The sequence below is a fragment of the Gossypium hirsutum genome, chromosome D02 (assembly GCF_007990345.1).
Source record: "Gossypium hirsutum isolate 1008001.06 chromosome D02, Gossypium_hirsutum_v2.1, whole genome shotgun sequence".
Classification (NCBI taxonomy): domain Eukaryota; kingdom Viridiplantae; phylum Streptophyta; class Magnoliopsida; order Malvales; family Malvaceae; genus Gossypium; species Gossypium hirsutum.
The window spans coordinates 1,671,069-1,697,068 of record NC_053438.1 but is presented as its reverse complement, the minus strand read 5'-3'; the positions used below and the strand labels follow the sequence as shown (position 1 = coordinate 1,697,068).

Genomic DNA, 26,000 nt, shown 5'->3' with positions numbered 1-26,000 from the left:
TTTCAAAAAAACACAAACATATTTCTAATGGATTGCATATTAAAATTTTATTCCAGAAATTGATTAAAAAAATTAATAAAATAAGATATTGGACCTTAATTACAGAAATGAAGCTTCATCATACCTTAGCAAATAATTTTGAAAAGAAAAAATTCAACAGGCTTCGTCAATCTAGCTATTGCTGCTTCTGTAACAGATAAAGTGAAATTACTACAGTTTCAAATAAAATTGAAGGATTAGTTTATTTTTTTTACCATAAAAAATATATATATTATAGGGAAGAATATTAAGACAAAAAATACAAAGCCGAGAAAGGTCATCATCATCCACACAATTTCACAACAGCTCAAACCAGTAATCAATGGGAGGAGTGATTATGGCCCAAACACTGCAATAGCTTAACCAAGAATGACAATTATATGAATAAAAAACATGGTTCCGATCTGCCAACACAAATGTGCGACTCTACTGCTTCTACTTTGGGATTCCATTCCCCACATCTAATGTTTTAGCTATTTTCCCATCTCATTTTTACCCTTATATCACAGCCTTGTATGTAATTTCCTTACTCCTCTTCTTTGGGATGGGAATCCATTCTCATCGATAACCACCACCGTATGGCTGTTGAGAATAGCCTCCAGATCCCATCATAGGGTTATAACCGCCAGGCATTCCTTGCATTTGGGGTCTTTGTCCCATTCCCATATTCATCCCCATGCCTGGATTCATGCCCATGTTGTTCATCCCCATCCCCATGCCCATTGGTTGTTGATTCATACCACCATAGCCTCCTCCCATTCCCATGCCTCCAACAGGTCCACCACCCATTCCCATGCCCATGCCCATGCCCATGCTACCCATACTAGAACCCATCATAGGATTTGCGGGAGGTCTAAGAGTGGTAGCACCAGAACGACCAATCCCAGACCCAGATCCCATTGCTTTACCCATTGTAACTGTAGATGTCACTGCATTTGGGGCAGGTTTTTCCATCCTTTTTTCCTTCCGATTAAGAGCATCGAAGTCGACTCCAATATCAGCCAACGGATTTGTTTTAGCTGCATACCGAAAACAATAAAGTTAGATCATGCAGAAAGGACATACTTGATGACAATTTTTAGAGAAGAAGAATGTTTACTTACGTCCAGATATGTTCAAATTCACCAATCCTCTGCTTAATGTATCAGCCCAAACTGCCGACTTAAGCTCAAATTTATCCTTTGAGGGTTGTGGAACTATAGCAAGTGCTCCTGTTGATGTGGGAGTGACTGTCTGTGCTGGCTTTGACCCTGGTTCTGAAATTAAGCCACTTAGGAAATCATTATTATTTTGTACAGCGGGTGAATTTGTGATCTGGTGAGCACCCTGTGAAGAAACTGGAACAAGAGAACCCTGCCGTGAGAGGTTCCCAGAGTTAAACTGTGCAGGTTGGCTGTAGGGATTAGCACCCAGCTGTGGCGGTTGGCTATAAAGGTTAACACTCGGCTGCACAGATTGGCTATATGCATTAGAACTAGGTTGTCCAACTTGGTCATATGCGTTAGCACCAGGCTGTGCAGGTTGGCCGTATGGATTAGCACTTGGCTGTGTCGGTTGGCTGTACATATTAGCACTTGATTGTGCCTGTTGACCATAGATACCTGGCTGTGTTGTTTGGCTATAAGCACTTCCCTGATTTTGAGTTGACATTTCTTGAGGAAGAAACTGGGAGTTTGTGCTATTGGGTGCAGAGTAAGCATTTGCAGAGAATGAGTTCCCAAAGTCAAAATTTGTGACAGTCTCGGAACTTGCAGAAGGTGGCTGAGGAGCTACATCATTTTGGTTTGTAGCAGGCTGGAAAGTAGGCATGGAAGTGGAAATTTGCTGTACAGCTGGGGCAGAGTCAGTTGAAGCGACAGCTTTAAAAGGATTATCACCAAATGGATCATCAAAACCCTGAATCAGGAACAATATCCCCTAAAAATTTTAGTATGGCAACAAATTCACCCTAATACCTTTATGCTACCCTTTCTATTGTACACAGGATTTCAATAATTCATTCATTTTTAACTATCAATTTTTTTTAGGTGCTTTTCAAATATACAACTTTGAAAGAAAAAATGAAACACATTAGGCAACAACAGAACAGCTTATCCAAATTCGTTGTACCATAAATAGACATATTGCAGACAGGTTTAATGAAATCCTTGTATATGATCCCTCAATATTAAATGGACCATGTTACCTGATTTCCAAAATTAGATGCCGGCTGATTAGCAGCAAAGGTGGGCATAGCACCAGAGTTTGCAGGGGCATCAACCTCAGTAGCAGGGATTTCAGGTGTAACTGGCACAATGGCAAATGAATCTGAAAGAGCATCCAGCAAGTCTATTTCAGCATTAGTCGAAGCAGTGGGAACAGCAGTAGCAGGGACAGCTGTGGCAGTGGGAACAGCAGCAGGAGCAGGAGCAGGAGTTGGGGCAGCTATAATTGATGAGCAAAAGATGAACTAATAAGTTCAAGTTACAAGGGATAAATGGAATGGCATCAAAAGATTCCAAACTAAGTTCCATGCAATCATATGAAACTCCAACCAGTAATTTCATATGGATTGAGAAAACATAGCACAAAATTGAATAAGAAGTCATCAAAACACTAAAACTGTCACTACCAGATAACCAACTGCAAAAGGCTTACCTCCCCAGAAAGTAATATCCGCAATTTGGCAAGAAATATACATTTTGCAGATATAAAATACACTAAAAACTACCACAAAAAAAAATTTAAAAATAGCATGGAATGTGAAGCAACAGAGCATGTCAAACTTAATATTTAGACAACTCAGAAAATTACACTTTGCATGATGATAGTTCAAGTCAAAAGACCAGCACATCAAAGCAATAAACAATGACCATCCAGGTAATGCAATTGGAACATAGAAACCATAGAATTTATATAGAATTTTATACCTGAAAATGAACCACGGGGATCAAATTCATCAAAAGCCTCTGCTTGTTGATTTGGAGGAGAAGCTGAGTTACTAAGATCAGAGGCTGCTTGGTTAGGATTATTGGTAGGAGGAGGAGGAGGAGCAGCTGCTACAGAAGTTTGGCCAACCCTATTATCAAACATCTTTTCAGAATGCAGCAACAAACCAAAACACAGTTCCAAGCAACATGTCTGATGTCTCTAGAGTTTAAGGTGAAAAGCAATACCTTTCGCTACGGACAGGACTCTGAGTCTCAGTTACTGCTTCTTCATAACTAGGAGGAGCACCAATATTTTGTTCAGATTGTTTCCGCTCATGCCGCCTGAACAAAATATATATATTCAGAAAATTTCAGAAACAAGAAACCAATCGAATAAAAAATTTGATCAACTAGAATCAAAGGTTAGCCTAGTTGGTTCATGCAGACACCCATAAGAGGTGGCATCCAACAAGTGTAGAGTTTGAATCTCAGCACTTGCAATCTCTTCTTTTATTCCTAGGCTGTGATCTCCTTTGAGAAAATATATATATCAACTAATACAAGTTTTGACTGCATCCACTCATGGCTACCTTCCATCTTGAGAGTGATCATCAGCTCTATCACCACTGCCCCTGCAGAGATGATAGTCATGCTAATTACATTCTGTCTCAAGCCTACCACGAAAGTATGAGCAGTATGCTTGAAATTGACAAGGAAGGATCATAACTATAAAATCTTCCATGACTTGGTGAAATGAAAACCAAAACCTCATTTGGATAGAAATGTTGCATTGAAAATTACCAAGTGAATGCACCATTTAAGAATCCTACTCTAGTGCAACACAAACTATTAATATATACACCTATTTTGTATGGTTTTCATGATACCCATAAAGAAAGGGAAAATTAATTACTTCAACAAAAAATTGAGACCAGGTTAACATAATTAAATCAACATTAATATGTTTCCAAGAAGAACATAGCAACAAAAAGGTTTCAAAATTCAAAAGTATATAAGTGCATACCGAGAAGAAGCACCATCCTCATCAAAAGCACGGTCTCTATCAGAGCTCCTAGATCTTGTGCCATATTGATAATCATCAACACTTCTACTTCTACCTCGGTAGTCATCATCCCTGTCACCATCTCTGCCGTAGCGGTCTTCATAATCTCTGCCATAACGATCTCCATCACGACTGTTTGAATCCCCATATCTGCCATACCGATCATCATCTCTATAGCCATATTCCCGGTCTCTTCCATAACCATTTTGATCATCATAATCCTTGTTTCCATAACGATCATAATCATATTTGTCTCCATATCCCCCTGAACCCGGCCTATACATTCCACCTGTTGATGTGTTCCTAAATCTGTAGAACAAGCAGTAATGCATTATTGAAGGATTCAAATTCTGCATTAATCTATAATCTCATATAGAGAATGCAACTCCAAAGCAAAATATTTAACAAAGAAGAATAAAAGCAAATCACACGGATCCCACTGATCACGAGCAAGAAATGTTATCAGAACTTACAAAAATGGAACTCAAATAGAAATGAGATTAGATTAAGTATAAACCTTTTTCTATTTGAGTTCCAGTTCAGCATTAATATTCTAAAAGGATTGTGTCTATCACTCAAGAAAGAACAAAATATATGGATGTCCACCGTGAACAGATGAACAAGAAATATCCAACAATTAATGGCAAGAAAGTGAAAATACAGCTGCCCATTAGGAGAGAAAACCACTTTAATCAAAATCTCAAATCAATTTTCTGTGGACATATTAATGATGCGTCCAACTGAAACTCACATACAGCATACGTGTGTGTCTCTCAACTGCTATGTGAACAACAGATACCACATAACACATGAATTTTCCTAACAGAGAGAAAGTGCATCTGTATATGTGCATGCTCATGAAACATGTACTTGCCACGTTGAAAGTATGAATGCTCTTGCACAGATGTACTTTCATGTTGACAACACACAAGTAAATATTATGTTGAAAGTCAGCATGCTTGTGAATGTGATGTTAAAAGCAGCATAGAACAAAAATAACAGGCAATATTTGTCAATGCCAGTGTAAAAACACTTATTCAGGAGGATGGTTGAACTCAGCAACAAAATTAAAGCAAAAAGGCATGTTGCTGACTCACTTGTCCCTGTTAGCTGCAGCCTTTTGTCTTACTTCAATTATTCTTTCTTTATCATTAACTAGGGCCACAAGGCTCTGAGATTTCTTTCGGACATTGTTACCTTGGTCCCTTCCACTGGAATCAATGTACTGAAAATTGGACAAAGCCTGTAACATGGAAGAATTATTTAATCAGACCAAAACATTTAAAAAAAGTAAGCTGCAGATTGTATCATAAACACTGCATGCAAAGTTGTCATACAGAATCAAGAAACAGAAATTACCGATATTTGATAAGCATGTTCTCTTATGTCATCTATGACACGCTCCGATCCATGACCAACAAGGTACTCCAGAACAGTCAGAGCCTGAAGCTCAATAAAGCAAATACCTTAGTACATTGGTACATTGAAGAAACGTAAAATACATACCAAAAAAGAAAAGAGGATACAGTACACAAAATATGTGTTAGAACACAATGATTGTTGCAAAATTGAAGACGGAGATTTAGTTAAAAAGATAAAATCCTAACAATTACATGAGATTCCTGTATGATACTTTTTACATGTTGCAGAGGAAATAAACTGATGATGAATGCAACTAATCTTTGCTGACCTTGTAGACATGACGCCAATTCTTTCCAGTGTCACTTAGACGTTTCCAGATCACTGTCATGATCATCTGATACTCATGACTGCATGAATATTTATAGGAATGAATTTCCTAGTAACATATATGGAATGAAAATCATACATAACTTCTCTCAAGCTTACTAGTTTCTTGTAGCCATTGCAATATCTGCAAGAAGTGATCCATGAGGACCCCATGGCTCATTACTGGTAGCATCAAGAACCTGAAAGACAAAATGAAAAAAAAAATTTATTTCAAGCGGATAAATTAAATTTCAATAGTATTACAAGTAATGTTATTGCTTAGCCGCATAGAGACTTCTGTTGTGAAAGAATACTATATTTATTAAAGCTAACTACTTTGAATGACAATTCCCTCCTTGCCAAAAGGACAAAAAAGAAGTATGGAAAAAATAGTTTGGAACTAATAAATTCTATCAAGATTCAGCTCAGCCAGAGCATCATATGTACCTAACCAAACTTAATAAGACATTTATATGAAAAATAAAGATCCTTTAGCAAATGTAAGAATAAGTCCATTGATAAACCTTCCATTAAGTGCTCCAAAACATTCAAACAAACATCAAACTAGCCTGCAACAGGCAGCCGCTGAATGTCAACAACATAGATCAGCAAACTCTTCTCCCAAACCAAATCAGCCATTTGTACTTTTTACTATTATGTCCCCATTCCTTATAGTACTTGGTTAAAAGGCGGCATACGTAAGCCTTTGACTAGTAGGAAACTAACCATCATAAAATAAATACCACTCAGGTTACTAATCCAAGAATTCATTAATTTTAAACAAGTTCTCAATCTCAAACCTAAGTAGTATAATCTCACGTTTACTTCTCTCCAGTTTCTATTGACCCATTACTAGAGTTGGTATCAGAGTTAGAATCACATTCATAGTTTCATATTTTAAATATGATATCGATCAAAACAGTATCTAGATAGTTTATTAAATCCCCTTGCCTACCAATCATCAATACTTACAATTATGCAACAATCACCTTTTAAGTACTTAAATGGACCGCTAACTTTCTAGAGTAGTCTTACCTTCTGCTCTATTCCAGGAACTTTGAGAACTTTCTTATTAACCTCTCTCTTACTGCAAAAACATAAGAAAAATAAAACATTTAGCCACTGGTTATAGGCTTATAGCAGATACTGATAAGCAGGAATAAAACAAATTAATTCAAAAGAGACTAAACTTCCAATAATCATCTTTCATAGATAATTTAGTACCAAAATATTGCTTTGAACTATAAAATATTTGAAACAAATTCAACAACGCTATCATATAAGGGAATTAGAATCTAGCAATACACTTACAGCTCTCTAACAGTTTGACCGATAGCCTTCTTCATCGTCGCCTGGGTTCAAAACGAAGCAATCCTGTCACATTAAAGAAATAGGGGGAAAAAAAAAGGAAAAGCTTAGATCTTGAACCAATTTCAGGCATACAAAGTAATATAATTAAATCCAACTGAACATATAAGTTCGAAAACATTACAAAGGAAAGTCAAAGAACTCAAAGAGGGAAAAATTGAAGATCAATTACAGGAAATATAATGACATTTGTGATAGATATCACGATTTTGACCAATATTTCTAACAGATCCCTAGATCTTCAAATCTTATAATTAAGAATCTTCGAGGAAGTTTTAACAATTACGAATTCAAAAAAAAAAACAGGAAAAATCAATCAAAATGAGATCAAATTCAGCTGATTTTAGATACATGAAAAATAGATCTATAAAATGAGAAATCCAAACGAAACTCCAAATTCAAAAAAAAAATCAGATCTAAATGAGAGTGAAAGAGAAAACGGAAAAAAAATCAAAAAATTTCAAAGAAAAATCTTAACCTGATTGAATCAAAATGGAAAACCAAAGATCCGACGGCAAAGAAAATTAATAAAAATCGATCGTCGCTGTTAGAGAGAGGGAAAAAAATTGAAGTGGAAAAGAAAATGGGAATTTTCAATGGAAAATATACGACGAATTCATTATTCACAATAAGCTGTTGTGAAAGGAAAATGAAATGTAGTCATTGGAAAAGTTCAAAACTACCCTTGTTTTCAATATTCACATTATCATTTTTATTTCTTTGGGTTAATTGCATTACACGCTTTAAATTATGTTTGGATTTTAATATGGTCCCTAAATTTCAAATATTTTAATTGAATTTTTGAAGTATTAGTATTGTATTGATCATGTCCCTGTATTGGTTTAATTGTTAGTTCGGGGAATAAATGTCAACTCAAATCTGTTTAGGAGCATACTTAAAACAAATGGATCCAATTGTAAACATTTATATTCCCGCTATGTGACAACTTGGATTTGATATGTATTCATTGAGTTCTCAAAATATTAGTATTATATCGATCATGTCCTTAGATTGGTTTAGTTGTCAATTCGGGCAATAAATATTAGCTTAAATCTATTGCATAGCATATATAAAATAAGGGGATCAAATTGTAAATACTTATATACTTACTATATCAACAACTTGGACCTTATGTAAAGGTTGTGATTATATCTGCTCTTTTTGGGATAATACCTAAATTATCCATAGCCCGTCATCAACCAATAAATAGGAGAATAATGCGTTTCAGCGCACTCAAACCCACGTCCTACTACATTAATAACAATACCCATACTAATCTGATTAATATAATTAACAATTCACATCAACTCGATTTTGGTCGAATTAATAACGATTAATATAATTTATTATTTTAATTCTATGAATATTTTTTTTCTATTTTTTTATAAACTCAAGAGTATTTAAAAGCACCTTTACATGTCTGAATTTGGGCAAATAGATGTAATAATTTGTTTATTTATATTGTATCTAAGAATTTTAAGATTTTCATATTAAATTTGAATCTGATTTTTTTAAAATCAAAATAAAAAATTCAGCTCTTCTTTTTTCTATTTAATTTTACTATTTTCTTTCCAAAAAAAAAATTTCCCTCGTGTATCAATTAATAAAAAATTCTTAATAGACCCCATTTTTGTAATTTCCTCACATAAAAAAAGAGACAGCTCAACTTACTAAAGGGTATTTATTTTTTATTTATTTTTTAAATTAATTTTAGTATTTTTACTATTTTATTTTATTGCTTTAAAAAAAAGAATCTCATAATGCAAAGCTTTATAGTTGTAATAATAGTGGGCAGATGCTTTTGAGGAATATATGCCTTTACCCTCCCACCAGCTAATTTTTTTTATTACTTTAATCTCTTTTTTTTCCACCCACAATCATCATTAATCCACCTAAAAATTAAATTTTTAGTTAATTAAATTTAATTATTCTAATTTTTGAATAAATTAGTAATTACTTCTATTTATTTTAATATAATTACATATATAAAAAATACTTACTATGATTATAATTGAAAATTAATAAATAAATTTCAATTTTTTTAAATGAATAAAAAATATTTATCTGAGTAAATAATTATTTTAGTGCAAGTGAAATTCAATTATATTAAAATCATTATCTATACAGAATTCTATCTTATTATCTTTTAATAATTAAAATATAATTGAAAGAAATGATTTAAGATGATAATTTAAGGACCAGTTTGAATTTTACTGATGAATTACATAAAAGAATATAATTATTATTTCATAGACAATCATTGAAAATTTTAGAAATTATGAATTCATTTTAAAAATTATTATTAATTTGGACTAGAGTCGGTCAGTTTAAATTGAAAAATATTTTATTTAAAATTTAGCATGATGAAATTAAATTTATCAATCTTGCATGAATAATCCGAACCGTAAATGTTCTAATCAGTGTTATTAATAATTTAATTAATCCTTTATCTACCATTTAATTCAACTTTTATCACTACTTCTTATGTACCATTCAACTATTTTTTTAGTGTTGACCATAGATGCCAAGGCCAAGTCTTGGTACTATCTGTTCTAAATCCTTAAATTCTTCAATATTCATGGTATGGTAAAATAAAATCTGGATTAGCAAATCATTATAGATGTTTATAAATGTTCATGGACCGAGTTCGAGTCGAACTTATATGTAGTATTGATTCAATCTAAAATATAAGTTTAAATTTTGGACTCATTTTAGACTCAACTATATTATTTTTAATTTAATATTTTAGATGGCTTTTTTATTAAATTTAACATAATTTTTAAAGTCTACAAGTTACTAAATTGTTATATATTTAATTCATGTGATATAATTTTACATAATATATACAAATAAATAAATGTATTACAAAAGTATAAAACGCATTGACTATTAAAGTTCAAACTTGACTCATATTCTAATCGAGCTTAATTTTTTTTTTTTGCTCAAACCCATTCTTCGAATATTATACTTTTGTCTATATTCTTGTATATTTCGAACGAGCTTTCAGACTTAAACGAATAACTCGGTTTATAAATTTGTAAAGGAATTAATTAATACTTTTGTCTTCTCTAGAAGTTCTTTGAATGCTCATTATTGAGAATAAATGGTTGAATTTTAGGTAGGCAAAGAAGAATTATTAGAGCATTGTTTAGGGACTAAAAGTCTCATTTCCTCTAGAAACTCATTACTAGCTAGTTTAAATCTAAATGGATATTTGACCATCTTATCTTAGTATTGGCTTCTTCTCAAATTTCAATATGTAAGGGACAAATAGAAAAGATAATGAAAGTTTGTGATTTTTCAAATAAATTAATGAAAACTCATTTTATTTTTTAAAATTATTTTTTTTATTTTACTTTTATTATTTCTAGAGAGATTAATTGTAGAAACGTTTATAAATTGTTGTCAACTTAAGCATTAAATATTAGTTTGAATTTGACATGCAACGTATCTAAAATACATGAATCAAACTGTAAATACATGTGTACTTATCATATCAATAACTTGGATCTAACATGTTAGAAAAAAAAGGCAATATCAATTAAGGGTGTTCAAACGGTTAACCGAACGGTTAATCGAACCGAACTAGTGTTAACCAAACTTTTTAATCCTTTAACTGTTAACTGAACCAAAATTTTTTCAAAAAAACTTAGTCGAATCGAAATATTTCGATTAATTCGGTTGGTTAACCGAATTAACCGAAATTTATATTTTTTTTGTTAAAACAAGTACAAAACATATCAAAAAAATAAATAAATTGATAATGTTCATTTGACAAAATTAACCGAATTAAGACTACATATAAATTGTATAATTAATTATTAAGTTCAGTTAATTACCCGATTTTGAATCGAATTAACCGATAACTGAACTTTTAAAAAATCATTAACCGATCTCCGATCGAATTAGATTGGTTAACCGACTGATTAACCGAATTATATCTATTTAATCGATTAATTCGGTTTTAACCGAAATTTGAACACATCTAATATCAATATAATTTAGGAGAACTATTTAAAACAAAAACACGTCAAATCCAAAACTGTCAGTATAATAGGAACATGTATTTATAATTTGATCCAGGTCTTTTAAATATGTTCCACGTCAAATTTGAGTTGGCGTTTAACTTCCAACCTAATGATTAGTATGATGGAAGGACCTAATTAATACTTCAACAACTCAATTAGAAGTTTTGAAGTTTGAAGACCATGTCAAATCTGGATCATAATTTCAGGGCGTCTATGCAATTAATCCTTTTTGGAGAGTTTATAATTTCGACTAGGTTGGGTATTTGACTAATTATGCAGGACTAAGTTGAATGAGAAAAAGTTAAAAGCTATAGACGAAAGACTAGTAGGTAGAAGGTTCGGTTACAAGTCTATTTCCTATCACCTTCTTATTATAAGCATAATAAAATAAAATAAAATAAAATAAAGCATATTATATTATTAATGGTCAATATACTTTCTCCGTTAACTCGTGACCAATATTTATCCTTTTAATGGGCCTACAAAATGCAGAGAATTAATTACTAAACTTACTCCAACAAATCCCTGTCAAAGAATATGTTGATTTATTTTTTTTACTGCCTTTAAAAGAGATATGTGTTACCTCTATTAACACTACATCAAATAATTTTTCAAATATTCAATTTTCTATATTTGTTTAAATTTGACTTGATTTGAAAATTCCGAAACATGGATTACTTAATATATTTTTAGTATTTTTTTATCATTATAATATATGGAAGTGAAAAGAGGATAACAAAATTTGGATTTGTATTATTTAAATGCTAAACAGTAGTTTCAATCTTAGTCCCTATACTATGTTGAAACTTGAGATTTACTTTATATATTTTAAGTTTTGACATAATTTAATCATTCTACTTTTATAATGTCATTAGTTAATTTAAATAATTAATAATGCTGACTGTTTCAATCAAAATGCTAACACCAATTTTTCGTAAGAACACAATTCCAACAAAACTTTTAAATTCGAAAAGTAAAAGGACTAAATGTTTAAAGTGTATAGGGATTTAGAACATAATTTAACCTTTAAATTTTTACTTCATAATTTAACACATCTATAATATGGGAGGCTTGAACTTATGCTATCAAGTATGATGATACCATAGTTGGACCCATCTAAATCCCACATATTCGACCCATTATTATGAATATCTTTATTTCCCAATTATGGCCCAAATGTTTTTTTTTTCCTTAATGCAAATTTTACTCAATGTTATTCACCTTTTATTATTATTATTTTAACATTAATATCAACTCCTTTTGATACAATGCCTAAAACTACCCATAGTCCCTCCCCAACTCTTAAATAGGAGGTATAATAAGCTTTAGCACACTCAAACCTATATCATCCTACACTGATAATAATGCTCATGTAAATCGAATTTAGACTCAATTAGCCACCTTTTATTCTTTCTAAAAGAAAATAGGAAAATTATTTGACTTTGTGGTATGTATCATAATAGGGATTGATCAAAACTCAAAAGCAGGCAAGTAATGCTAGCAAAGTAAAGAAAGATAAGGGAAAAAAAAAAGTTAAATCAATCACAAATTTGGTTACGTAAAATTATGAAAAGGCCAAGCTTTTCCTAATTTAAAAAAATATTTTTAAAATTACTTTTCCATGTCGCACCGGCACCATCATTACTTATTTTTAAAGGAGTTTTTAAACTCTATAAAGAGAGTCAATGGGTTGATAAATATCTTAAAGGGACATAGTAAAATATTTGAAAAAAAAAGAGATACGAGATAATTTTTAAATCTACTTGTAAAATAATAAAAGTACACTATCAATATATCAAATACTAACTTCTTTTTTTTTTTAGTTTACTATTGAATAAAACATTTTGACTTGTGCGAGCGATATCGATATGAAATTGACTATTTAAATGATTAAACATAGTTTAAAAAAATAATATAGAAAGGCTTCAACTTAGGCCTTAATTTATGCTGTATTGCACTTAGGCCGGCAAGTATGACGATAGCATAGTTGGACCATTAAATCCCACGAACTCGACCCATTATCATCAACATATTTATTTCCCAACTATGGCCCAAGTTAATATTTTTATAGAAAAAGCGACCCAAAATATAAGAAATTAAACTAATCCCTTTTACGGAATCGTTAAATAATCTTAATCTTATTTTCATGTCTTAAACTATCTTGACAAGGCCATTTGCAACTTCTTTTTTTTCTCTAGGAATATGTTATAATCTTCGTACCTATATAAATGTCAAGAGCTGGTAAATTTTTTTTACCAAAGTAGAACTGGAATCTTCGAATGTTGTACCTAAATTAAATTTTTAAAGTACAATTTTAGGCAATTTCATTTATCTTTTTACGAAAATTTTCCTTCTAAAACAAAATAGGGAAAAAATTGAGTTTGTAGTCTGTTTTCATGATAGGGATTGATCAAAATTTAAAAAACAGATGAGAAACAAAAAAAGGTGAAATCCATCACCATTTTGGTTACGTAAAAATATGAAAAGGCCAAAGCTCGTAAGGTCTCTTTTTCTTTTCTTTTGTTTGCTTTCCAAAAGAAAAATTAATTTCAAAAATGAAACATGCAGTTTTCTAGATTTTGGAATCAATCAGCTAACTCGAAGTTTAATTCAATTGATTCAGGAAAAAAAAAGTAAATTTCAAAATTGCTATTTTACGTTTTTGGCTCTTTTTATTATAAATATTATAACGTGATTGAAAATATGTCCAAAATCTCAGCTTAAATCTCTAATCTGATCTGCATTTCATGGTGTGTTTGGAAAAATGTAAGCGTCAACACGTTGTTGTTTTGTCTCCCTAATGTGAGGGTTTGGATATGGTTACGAGCATGATGTGGGCATGCTTGATATCTTTATATATTTGAATTATATTGCATACTCAAGTTTGAATATATATGTGTCTCGAATATAGATCTGACAATTTTGGTCAAGTTTGAAAAATCAATCCGATTAACTTGAATTTAAGTCTGACTTAATTTGATTGAATTCACTCATCCGAACTTGAAATCTCTCAAACCCAAAAAGATCTTAATTAATCTAAAATCACCCTAAATCCAAAACAATTCAAATTTGAAAGAATCGGAACTTGAAATGACCCAACTTGCAATGACCCCAAAATTTTAAAACTTAAATTAATCTAACCCAAATTGAACTAACTCAAAATTAACCACCCATCCAATTGATAACTCTATTCACATATATTTGAAAAATTAAGAGTTTATTAGGTTGAATATAAACAGTTATAGATGCCTTCATGCATCAACTATTTATCTTATTGAGATGAGTATTGAATATGGGAAATGCGAATATGTTTTGTTCAAGGAATTTTGACTTAAGGTTGACGGACTCTTTCAACAAACTCAATGTTGAACTTGGATAACTATGCTTGTTTTTATCTTTGAGTTTTTATCTTCTAACTTTACTAAAAGTCTAAAGAGATGACCGATTCACAGAGTAACCCACTACAAAAATTTTAATATTTACTCTTAATAGGACTTAAAGCTATACACTTATATGACATTGTTGGATAACTTGGGTGGTACCATCAACATATTTATATTTGAATATTTCTAAATATTTAAAATTTATTTGAAAGATTGTATTTTAAAATTTATCAAATATCTCCAAATAAACAAAAATCTATATTTCATACTCGTATCCGAAATATGTATGAAACATGAATATTTTTTTAAAAAATATTATCATAACCATCAATTACGAGTGCCAAAACTTGCACAACCTCGAATGGAAGAGGCATTAGCAAGTGGAGTACTGCTAAAATTATTACGAACACAATTATGTTGCTTTTTAAGACAACATATTCATCACACCCCAATCAATTACAAGAGCCAAGTGAAAACAACATGAAATCTCAATAGTGCAGTAAATGGTGAATCATTACCTAATTAAAATATTAATTACATATTATTTTATATTAATATTCAATTTTTATGCTATTGCCAAATACATCATAAATAATCTCATTATAAGTTCAGATCATATTTGCTCTTTTTGACATAATATTTAGAACTATTTATAGCCCCTCTCCAACCTCTAAATAGGAGGATAGTGCGCTTCAGCACACTTAAATCTATGTCCTCCTATATTGACAACAATACACATATCAATCAAACTAAAATTCAATCCATTACCTTGACTAACTTTTTTTTTTCTTAAAAAAAAGCATGGCTATTTCATGATTGCCTATCCAAAAAGCATGTCCACTTTGGCTAAAAAGAAAGTTTGAATTTTATTTTATTTTTAATTTCTTCCAAAACTTTTGGCTTTATTATTGATTTATATATCGGATGCGGAAAATTTCAAATAAAAGATGGTACTGTTCTGGCTGCTGAAATGATCCCACTTTTAGTCAAAAAAAACAAAACAAAAAAAATTAAGGATGTCCTACAAAAATTCTTATCCAGTATTAATTATTTCCTTGTACGTTGTAATAATGAGTATATACTTATAATGGACAAATTACATGATTTTAGAAAGCCATCAAAGGATTTGTTCTTTTAGGAGACAATTTGTTGTACTGGTAGCTGGTTGACTATGGTGGGTATAAGTGTTCATGCTTCAATCACGATTTCAGTATCTTTATCTTTTGTTTAGGGTTGGGTAGGAATGAATAATGGGTGAGAATTTGTATTTAAATTTTGGTTGATATCGATATTGATTTGATTTTTAGACATTTTTATTCTTATAAAAGAAAATGATTTAACTAGTTGATTGAGTTTTAGCTCGATTGATATAGACATTGTTGTCAATATAGGAGGACCTAGATTCAAGTGCGCGGAAACGCATTATCCTCCTATTTATGGGTTGGAGAGGGACTATAGGTAGTTCTAGGTATTGCATCAAAAACAGCTAATATGATCAAAATTTACAATGAGCTTATTCAAAAAAAATTAACTACCAATTGAGTATCAATATTCCCTTTATTCTCCTATTTAAGGTTGAGAAGAGATTATTGATAGTTATAGGCAATATATCAAAAGAAAATGGCTTAACTTACAATTTAACCTTTGAACTTTTTTCAATCCACCGATACTTTTTAAAATAAACTAAGACAAAATGATAGTTCTAAGTACCAAAGTGTCAACAAAAGTTTTAAATACTAAAGTGGGAAAACAAATATAATTTAGTATTGAACTTATAATTTAGTTGACAATAAATAAAGAGATATTGAATTTAGAAATAAGCATAATGATAAATTTAACTCTTAATGTTTACTCATTTTGTCACTTTAACTCTATTTTTTCAATCACTTCGCCCCTCAACCTTCATATTTTAGTCAATTTGGTTTTCTTTTTGAAGGAAAATTTGAATAAACTGTTAAAATTCTAACGACGCTAGCAAACAATTCGCATGGCAGTCTATGTGTACTACATTGCTAATATGGATACATTTTCTAAAAGTTTTAGGAACTTTTTTGAAATTTATTTTTTTAATTAAATATATTTTTTAAAATTTTTATGAAGTACACATGAACTGTTGTACGAGCTGTCACCAGTGCCATTAAAATTTTAATTGTTTAGTCAATTTTTTATAAAAAAAATAATTCAACTAAAATTTGAAATTTGAAGACCAAAGTAATAAAAAAACTTAAAACCAAAGTGATAATAAATAAACATTAATAACTAAATTTATCGTTATCCCAATAACGATAGGCTAATTGGGTACTTAAACCAATATAAAATAATAAACTAGATAAAAAGGAAATGAAGATTTCTTTTATCCACATTATATTTTCTAAGAACAAAATTTAAATAATCAACTAGAAAAACATTTGTTAAAATGTTCTAAGTCAAGATTAATACCTATTATAAAATTGAAAATTGAAAACCTCATGAGGGATAATTATAAAGGAGGCTATTTTGGCAAAGGTAGGGGCCATTTTCTAAGAAAAACAAGTTGTACACTCCTTTTATATATATATATATATATATATATTATATGGGAAGGATCTATTTATACCAATATAAAATTTGAATAATTTTTCATTATTTTATAATTTTTTATACGAGTAGTATTTCAACAATTCAACCGTTGAATTTATCAATATGGCTGTATTTGTCATACATTAAAATTTTTAATCAATACGATATCTCTATCATATCGATCTCTATTAATATATTTAATGGTTGATTTTTTTTTACCTTTTCTTTCTTAGCAAAATCATAATTTATTTAATAATTAGGTTGTAAAGTGTTACCATTACAACCAAACATATTAAAACCATACATAGAAAAGATGGCCCGACATCCAACTTAACAGTTAATTTTTTTTTACATAAAACGAATAGTTAAAAAATTTTATTTTATACCAAAGTTGACATGCATAATTTATATGAATGGACCATAAAATATAATTGTTAAATTGTTAAAATATTAGTCATATAAAAATTACGAAAAAATATAAAACCACTTAAATTTTATATCGATATAAATGAATTCTTCCGTATATTTTATATATATATAAAAGTAGGACACTAAAGAAATACAAGTTGGACACTCCCTCAAATTAAGTGGTTGAAGATTTATGTTAGTATCTTAAGATCTAGCTTCAAGTACTGAGAATGGCATTTTTCTCTCAATTTGTAATTTTTGTATTGATATTAAATATATAAGCAATTAATTTTTTTTCTATAACATTTCATTATAATTACTAAATTTATCAACATTCAATATTTAAGTATTCCATTCAATTTTATTTTTCATTTTTCATTTAACTTTTATTACTACTATTTTAATTAAATTATTTTATATTAATTACATCAAACAAAATTACATTATTTAATAAATTAAAAAATAATTACGTAGAATTACGTACAACACATGTGACATTAAAATTATATAGACTTAAAAAAGATAAATTGCCAAGGTCATTCACCAAAAAAAAAACAAGTTGAACACTTAAAAGATCATATATAAATTGAGTTTAAATAAAAAGATTTTATTTTTATTTATTTAATTTATAATTTCATTGTGTGTGATTTTTTATATAATGTTTAGAACTCATAATTTGTCGATTGAGTCTTTAGCTCGATTGGCATGGATATTGTTGTCAATATAGGAGAACGTGAGTTTAAGTATGCTAAAATGTATTATCCTCCTATTTATTGGTTGGAGAGGGACTATGGATAGTTCTAGACATTCTGCAAAAGAAAAACATATATGATTAGAACCTATAACAAATTTATTTGATAAAAAAATACTTATAATCTCTTCTAAACCCTTCAACGACCAAAAAAAAAAAAAGGGAAAAAGGAATATGTTTTGCATGTGGGGGAGGGGCTGCCACTTTAATTAAAAAAATTTTTATCTCTCAACTTTTTTGACTTGTCAATTTTCTTAATTCTTCCACGACAAATTATTGACAACCCATGGTGATGATGATTATGACAAAAGAATTGGCATCTAGCTGTTTTTACCTGCTTCACTTTTGCCAGTTCACTTATATTTAATTAGTTTAATTCTTTTAAATTTTTTTAGACTTGGTATGTAGGGTTGTAATCAATCCTACCCAGACTCAACTGGTAAGGTTTGATATTCAGTTTAAGCTTAAATTTAATCGGGATTTAATTAGCTTACTTAAGTTCGAGTTCGATTAAGTTTATTTATCAATTTGTATACTCAAATTCAAATTCGAGCTTGATTAAACTCGTTTGTACTTAAGCTCTTTTCATATAATAAGAGTACAAATGTAATTTCAAAATAGTAAAAAGATATTAAAACGAAAAGTCCAATTAGGCTAGCAAGCTATTCAAATCGAGTATTATGGTGCTCAAATTCAGCTCGATTGATAGTTCGAGCCTTGACTTGATAATTACGAAATCGAAATTCATGTTTTGTTTTTCTTTTTTTTCAAATCAAACTTGAATAAATTGCGAGCACTAGTGTCTCATTAACACTCCTAGTCCTAAACATTGGGCTCCAACTAAGTTTGGAGTCGAGTTGAATACAGAGGTGAAGCCAGAAAGTTTTTTTTTAGGGATAAAAATTGAATTGTAAATTTTATGAGAGTTAAAATATAATTTTATCATTATATTGGCTTTATAACTTTATAGTTTTTAAAAAGATTTAATCAATTTTTTTTATTCTTGGGATCAAAATATAATTTTATCATATATTAACATATTAATTTACAACTTTTAAAGAGATTAAAAATAAAATTTCCATCTAAAGTACACTTGGTTGGATCAAACTCTTGGAGAAATCCTCCTAATATTATTTTATACAACTACAAAATTCAAACTCGAAATTTTATTTAAATGAGATCCAGCTCTTTACTTTTGATCCAAATACTATTCAAAATTATACCCAAATAAATAAATAAATAGAAGAATCTTTTAGAAGGTGCATTGCACCAACCCCCTTCCAACAAAACTTACTTCTGGTTCATTATTTAATGCTAGTTACATAATGCATTATGTACTTATTTAGTTGTATTCATATGTTTTTTTCCTATTATAATTGTATTTAAAATACTTTATATTATATTTGTATTGTTTTTTTTTTGTAATTTATAATAAGAGAGTAAAGTTTTAACAACACAATTAGCATGACTCAAACCCAGACCCCATTAAAAACGATGAACACCTTAATCATTAGGCCAACATACTGAATTTTATTTGTGTTGTGTTTTAATTATGCTTATAAATTGTTATGTTGTATAACAATTTTTCCAATCTAGGGGGTTAAAAAAATAGTATATGCCTCAAATATTCTTATAGCCTATAGGTGAACAATTATTATAATGGAAATCATATCCAACACACCATCCCTAACCCTATATAAGAAGTTAAAACTTAAAAGGAATGCATTATTAATTAATTAATCAATTAATTGCTTTTTGTAACATTTTTCAAATCTTGGAATAATTATCATCTAAAAACAAAAGATTTGGTAATGATTGAAAATTCAATTGGAATAATATTGATTTGATTTTTTTATGTGGAAAAATTTCGGTAGATATTGAGAGAGTAATAGAATGACAAATCGTATTGTAAAAGAGGTTCGAGGCGAAATGGATCACTTGATTATTAATGAGAAATCATCGAAAAATGTGAAGAGTTTATTAGATGATGATATCCATTGTGCTACATATTCAATGTTTGATGGCTATTAATTCTACTATAATCCTAGCTTAAAGCTTTACTATTTTATTTACCAAAAAAATGTCCCAATTTTCTCTTAATTTGCTTGAAAAAAATTTATTTAGTTAAGGGTTAATAAATTTTTTATTAAAAAATTTTCGTTATACAGCTGGAATTGGTCGAAATGATTAGAAAAAAGGTGTTGTTGCAAAGCATTGACATTGGAACAAATAGATTCTTTTATTGCTAATAGTGCACATAGTACATCAAATTATCCACCAAATAGCAAATGCATGCCCACAATAAATAGAAAAAGCTTCATCAATCATACGGAAGGCCACATTTCTATACACGAATAAATTAAAGTGAAAACCCAATAATTAAAATAGAAAAAACACTCACTTCCTTCTTATGCCACTACAATAAATAAAGAGCATGTGTAACATGGCTACCAAAGAAGTGGAAGTTATATGTAGGCCTGAATTATCAAAATTGTATCTCTCCAATGTAATGCTTAGACCCTTATTCCATGGACTTGAAAAGGAACTGCTTTGATGTCCAAATCTCCCTTCCTCCTTGGCACCTTCCTTTATTTTGCTGGCGAAACTACAACCTGAAATTTTGATGTGGCCAATAAGTTAGAATATGAAATTAACTGTTATATGATAAGTTATACTTAACTATTGATTTAATAAAATATTACTTACATGAACGGTGTGTGGTCGATCTTTTTAGATCTAGTAGGGTGTTGGTGGTGGAGGAGAAGCGTAGATGTAGACTGGAGGTGGAGGTGATTTCACAGGTGGGGGAGGTGAGTGGTAGTAGTATGGAGGAGGTGGTGAGGGAGATGGAGGAGGTGGAGATTTGTAGTAGTATGGTGGTGAGGGAGAGTGGGCTGGTGGTGGGGGAGATTTGTAGTAGTATGGGGGAGGAGGAGATGGTGATGGTGGAGGAGGGGAGTTGTAATGGTAGGTAGGTGCTGGAGCCTTCACTGGAGGTGGGGGTGATTTGTAGTAGTATGGTGGAGGTGGTGAAGGAGATGGTGGTGGTGGGGATTTGTAGTAGTATGGTGGGGGTGGAGAGTGGACTGGTGGTGGTGGGGATTTGTAGTAGTATGGTGGAGGAGGAGATGGCGATGGTGGAGGAGGGGATTTGTAATAGTATGGTGGTGGTGGAGAGTGGACTGGTGGTGGTGGGGACTTGTAATAATATGGTGGAGGAGGAGATGGTGATGGTGGTGGAGGAGATTTGTAAATGTATGGGGGCTCCTCTACGTGTTTTGGTGGTGGTGGGGACTTGTAATAGTATGGTGGAGGTGGTGAAGGAGAAGGTGGTGGTGGAGACTTGTAATAGTATGGTGGGGGTGGGGAGTGGACTGGTGGTGGTGGAGACTTGTAGTAGTATGGTGGTGGTGGGGAATGGGCTGGTGGTGGTGGGGACTTGTAATAGTATGGTGGTGGAGGAGATGGCGATGGTGGTGGAGGAGATTTGTAGATGTATGGAGGCTCCTCTACATGTTTCGGTGGTGGTGGGGACTTGTAGTAGTATGGTGGAGGAGGAGATGGCGATGGTGGTGGAGGAGATTTGTAATAGTATGGTGGAGGAGGAGATGGCGATGGTGGTGGGGGAGACTTGTAGTAGTATGGGGGCTCCTCTACATGCTTCGGGGGTGGTGGAGACTTGTAGTAGTATGGTGGAGGAGGAGATGGTGATGGTGGTGGAGGAGATTTGTAGATGTATGGGGGCTCCTCTACATGTTTCGGTGGTGGTGGGGACTTGTAGTAGTATGGTGGAGGAGGAGATGGTGATGGTGGTGGAGGAGATTTGTAATAGTATGGTGGAGGAGGAGATGGTGATGGTGGTGGGGGAGACTTGTAGTAGTATGGGGGCTCCTCTACATGCTTCGGTGGTGGTGGGGACTTGTAGTAGTATGGTGGAGGAGGAGATGGCGATGGTGGTGGGGGTGATTTGTAGTAGTATGGAGGTTGCTCCACATGTTTTGGTGGTGGTGGGGACTTGTAGTAGTATGGTGGAGGAGGAGATGGTGATGGTGGTGGAGGAGATTTGTAGTAGTATGGGGGCTCCTCTACATGTTTTGGTGGTGGTGGGGATTTGTAGTAGTATGGTGGTGGAGGAGATGGCGATGGTGGAGGAGGAGATTTGTAGTAGTATGGAGGTTGCTCCACATGTTTTGGTGGTGGTGGGACTTGTAGTAGTATGGTGGTGGTGGAGAGTGAACTGGTGGTGGTGGGGACTTGTAATAGTATGGTGGAGGAGGAGATGGCGATGGTGGTGGAGGAGATTTGTAGTAGTACGGGGGCTGCTCTACATGCTTTGGTGGTGGTGGAGACTTGTAGACATAAGTGGGTGGTGGTGGTGATTTGTAGTAGTACACAGGTGGTGGAGGTGACTTGTAAACATAAGTCGGCGATGGTGGAGGTGGTGACTTGTAAACATAAGTGGGAGCCGGTGGAGGTGGAGACTTATAGTAGTATGGAGGTTGTTCCACATGCTTTGGTGGTGGTGGAGACTTGTAGTAGTACACAGGAGGTGGAGGTGACTTGTAAACATAAGTTGGTGATGGTGGAGGTGGTGACTTGTAAACGTAAGTGGGAGCCGGAGGAGGTGGAGACTTATAGTAGTACGGTGGTGGCTTGTACGGATGAGTCGGAGGCTTAGGAGTGTACTTTTCACACTTCTTGTAAGGTTTCTTTGAACCATAACCAAATGGCTTAGCTCTTAGCACAACCTCATAATTGTCCTCTGACTTGACCTTGAGCACAGCACCCTTGATGCCATCATGTACACTCATGGGTATGTTGCATGATGAACCCTTGGGTGGGGCATGAAGCTTGGCAATGCATGCCTTGGCTCCGTATTTGCCATAATCAAACCCATCAACAGTGACAGCAAATTTGCCGTTGTTTTTGGTCTTTCCATAGACAGTGATTTCCTTTTCACCCTCCTTGCAAGTCACTTCCACAGTAGCACCTGCTCCATGTGCAATAATTGAAAATTTAGTTTCTTTTTTGCTAAAAAGTCAATCAAAATATCTTTTTTCTATTTAGACATCAACTATTTTATAACTAATTTTGTCTTTCCATGAATTAATTTAATAAAAAAAAAAACAGTTTTTCCATAGACATGACTTATGTGTTCACTACTTATGTTGACTTGTGCATCCATATATGGTGCAGCCCTTAATAAGGAAAGCTATAATTTTAGAGTAATTTATAACAATAGTTTTTATCATTAAATTATTATGAATTGAATATTAAATTATATAAAAATATTACATAGACAGACAATAGAGTCATAATTTATTTTCAAACATATAAGAAACAAAAACAGACTTTGTTTATTTTTATAATCTATTTTTTAATTTTTTTTTAAATTTCCAGAAGAATAACTTCAGATTCCTTTAATTATTATGTTTACGTCTATTTGAATTAAAATATTCATAAACATCTTATTTTAACCTCTAAATCACGTGACAAAGTTCCACAAAATTTTGAAACTAAGAAATAAATAAAACATACGAAATTGAAAATAAATCAATTAATAAATGCATTAATGTATGAATTAATTTACCTTCGAGATGTTTCTTGCCGTGTGATTTCTCTGGGTAGCTTGAGTCATAGCATCTGTAGCAGTAAACTTTTCCGACCACCCTGACTATGAGCGGATGTGGGTGGGGGTGGGGGTGGGGGTGAGGGTGGGGGTGGGGGTAGTAAGGAGTTGGTGGTGGAGGAGAATGGTAGTAGTAGGGAGGAGACTTCACTGGTGGTGGTGGAGATTTGTAGTAGTATGGTGGTGAGACGTAATGTGGGGGTGGTGGTGGAGATTTGTAGTAGTAAGGTGGTGGAGGAGATGGTGAAGGTGGTGGTGGAGACTTGTAGTAGTATGGGGGTTGTTCTTCATGCTTTGGTGGTGGTGGTGGAGATTTGTAGTAGTATGGAGGAGGTGGTGATGGAGATGGAGGTGGTGGGGACTTGTAGTAGTAAGGAGGTGGTGGAGATGGTGAAGGTGGTGGTGGAGATTTATAGTAGTAAGGTGGTGGTGGTGAGGGTGATGGAGGTGGAGGAGACTTGTAGTAGTATGGGGGTTGCTCTACGTGTTTTGGTGGTGGTGGAGACTTGTAGTAGTATGGAGGTGGTGGTGATGGTGAAGGAGGTGGTGGGGACTTGTAGTAGTATGGAGGAGGTGGTGATGGAGATGGAGGAGGAGGTGACTTGTAGTAATATGGTGGTTGTTCTTCATGCTTTGGTGGTGGTGGTGGGGACTTGTAGTAGTATGGAGGTGGTGGTGATGGTGATGGAGGTGGTGGAGATTTATAGTAGTATGGAGGTGGTGATGGAGATGGAGGTGGTGGAGACTTGTATTCATAAGGCTTCTCCTTCGGTGGTGGTGGTGGAGACTTGTATTCATAAGGCTTCTCCTCATGCTTTGGTGGAGGTGGAGGAGACTTATACACATAAGGAGGTGGTGGAGAAGGTGATGGAGGTGGTGGAGACTTGTATTCATAAGGCTTCTCTTTCGGTGGTGGTGGTGGAGACTTGTATTCATAAGGCTTCTCCTTCGGTGGTGGTGGTGGAGACTTGTATTCATAAGGCTTCTCCTCATGCTTTGGTGGAGGTGGTGGAGACTTATACACATAAGGAGGTGGTGGAGAAGGTGATGGAGGTGGTGGAGATTTGTACTCATAAGGAGGTGGAGGAGAAGGTGATGGTGGGGGTGGAGACTTGTACTCATAAGGCTTCTCCTTTGGTGGTGGTGGTGGTGGAGACTTGTATTCATAAGGCTTCTCCTCATGTTTAGGTGGTGGTGGTGGAGATTTATACACATAAGGCGGTGGTGGAGAAGGAGAAGGCGGTGGTGGTGACTTATACTCATAAGGCGGAGGGGGTGATGCATAAATATATGCATCAGCAGACACTGAACCTACATTGCTCGCAAGAACAACTACAGCAACAGCCATAGCCATTAACATTTGGGGCCAAAACCGGCCCCTCGCCGGGTTACCCCGCGGAACCATCATGGATGACTACCAAAGAACACCACCGGCAGTCAATGTGCCTAGAGCTTTCTCAAAGTTCCCTTACTTGAAAGAGAAAAATAAAAAGGGAGAGGCAACTTTATTTTTTGATTCTGGTGGTGTGTATTGAGTTAAAGCTTCCATGCAATGGTGGGACTATATATACTAGAAATAGTCATTGATGGAGTGCTGTTCACAAGAGACAAGTTCAATTAATTTTTAATTTAATTAATCTAAACTCAAAATTCCAAAATTCGATCCAAAACATAACATAATTTTATAAACATTTTTAGTTAATAAGTATCTGTAAAATTAATCCCCCATTTTTCAAGCATCTTTTCAGGAGCAGTTAGGGACAAAAATAATTCAAATTTCTTTCCAACAACTTAGAAAAAATAGATAAATAAAACAAAAGAAGAGGCTGCTTCCTCTTCTGCTTTCATTTATTTATTTTTGCTATGAATTTGGCAGATGGTAGAAAGAAATTTCGTGCTACATTCTTTCCCTTTTCCCTTTCTATGTTCATTTTCATCCAACGACCCATCTTAAAAAGATGAATGTTAACTCACGAATAAAATTATCACATCGAAAATTAATAATTTAATTGATTCCAACATTAATCAAATTAAAGAAACATTGAATTGATTTAGATAAAATATATTCCAATAATTTGTCATTTTCCAACATGTGACTAATACTACAAACTTCTTGACTAACATCAATTATACAC

At 32.8% G+C, this 26,000-nt stretch overlaps 2 protein-coding genes across 3 annotated transcripts; both read right to left on the bottom strand.

Annotated features, from left to right (window-relative positions):
• Positions 1 to 223: 223 nt before the first annotated feature.
• Positions 224 to 7,764, bottom strand: LOC107941959 (clathrin interactor EPSIN 2). 2 transcript variants are annotated; one of them, XM_016875584.2, is made up of 14 exons: positions 7,586 to 7,764; positions 7,051 to 7,113; positions 6,775 to 6,826; positions 5,860 to 5,939; positions 5,702 to 5,780; positions 5,371 to 5,454; positions 5,109 to 5,254; positions 3,973 to 4,320; positions 3,539 to 3,580; positions 3,195 to 3,290; positions 2,949 to 3,097; positions 2,225 to 2,463; positions 1,143 to 1,935; positions 224 to 1,058 (listed from the first exon to the last, which is right to left on the bottom strand). In XM_016875584.2, the coding sequence occupies exons 2-14, from the start codon at positions 7,083 to 7,085 to the stop codon at positions 598 to 600; spliced, it is 2,604 nt and encodes an 867-aa protein (XP_016731073.1). In that variant the 5' UTR covers positions 7,086 to 7,113; positions 7,586 to 7,764; the 3' UTR covers positions 224 to 597. The 2 variants fall into 2 exon arrangements, with proteins under 2 accessions (XP_016731073.1, XP_016731074.1); XM_016875585.2 differs by lacking the exon at positions 3,539 to 3,580.
• A 13,178-nt stretch (positions 7,765 to 20,942) lies between these two features.
• Positions 20,943 to 25,413, bottom strand: LOC107941957 (extensin-2). Its single transcript, XM_016875582.2, is given in 3 exon segments — positions 20,943 to 22,445; positions 22,448 to 23,226; positions 23,827 to 25,413. Coding segments are annotated over 3 exon segments (3,699 nt in total). The 5' UTR covers positions 25,274 to 25,413; the 3' UTR covers positions 20,943 to 20,972.
• Between the last annotated feature and the right edge of the window lie 587 nt (positions 25,414 to 26,000).

Coding starts and splice junctions, on each gene's coding strand:
- LOC107941959 (XM_016875584.2), bottom strand. CDS start 7,085: ATGAAGAAGGCTATCGGTCAAACTGTTAGAGAGCT. Junction 5,781..5,859: donor GCAATGGCTACAAGAAACTA/GTAAGCTTGAGA, acceptor ATATTCATGCAG/TCATGAGTATCAGATGATCA. Junction 5,455..5,701: donor ATTGGCGTCATGTCTACAAG/GTCAGCAAAGAT, acceptor ATTGAGCTTCAG/GCTCTGACTGTTCTGGAGTA.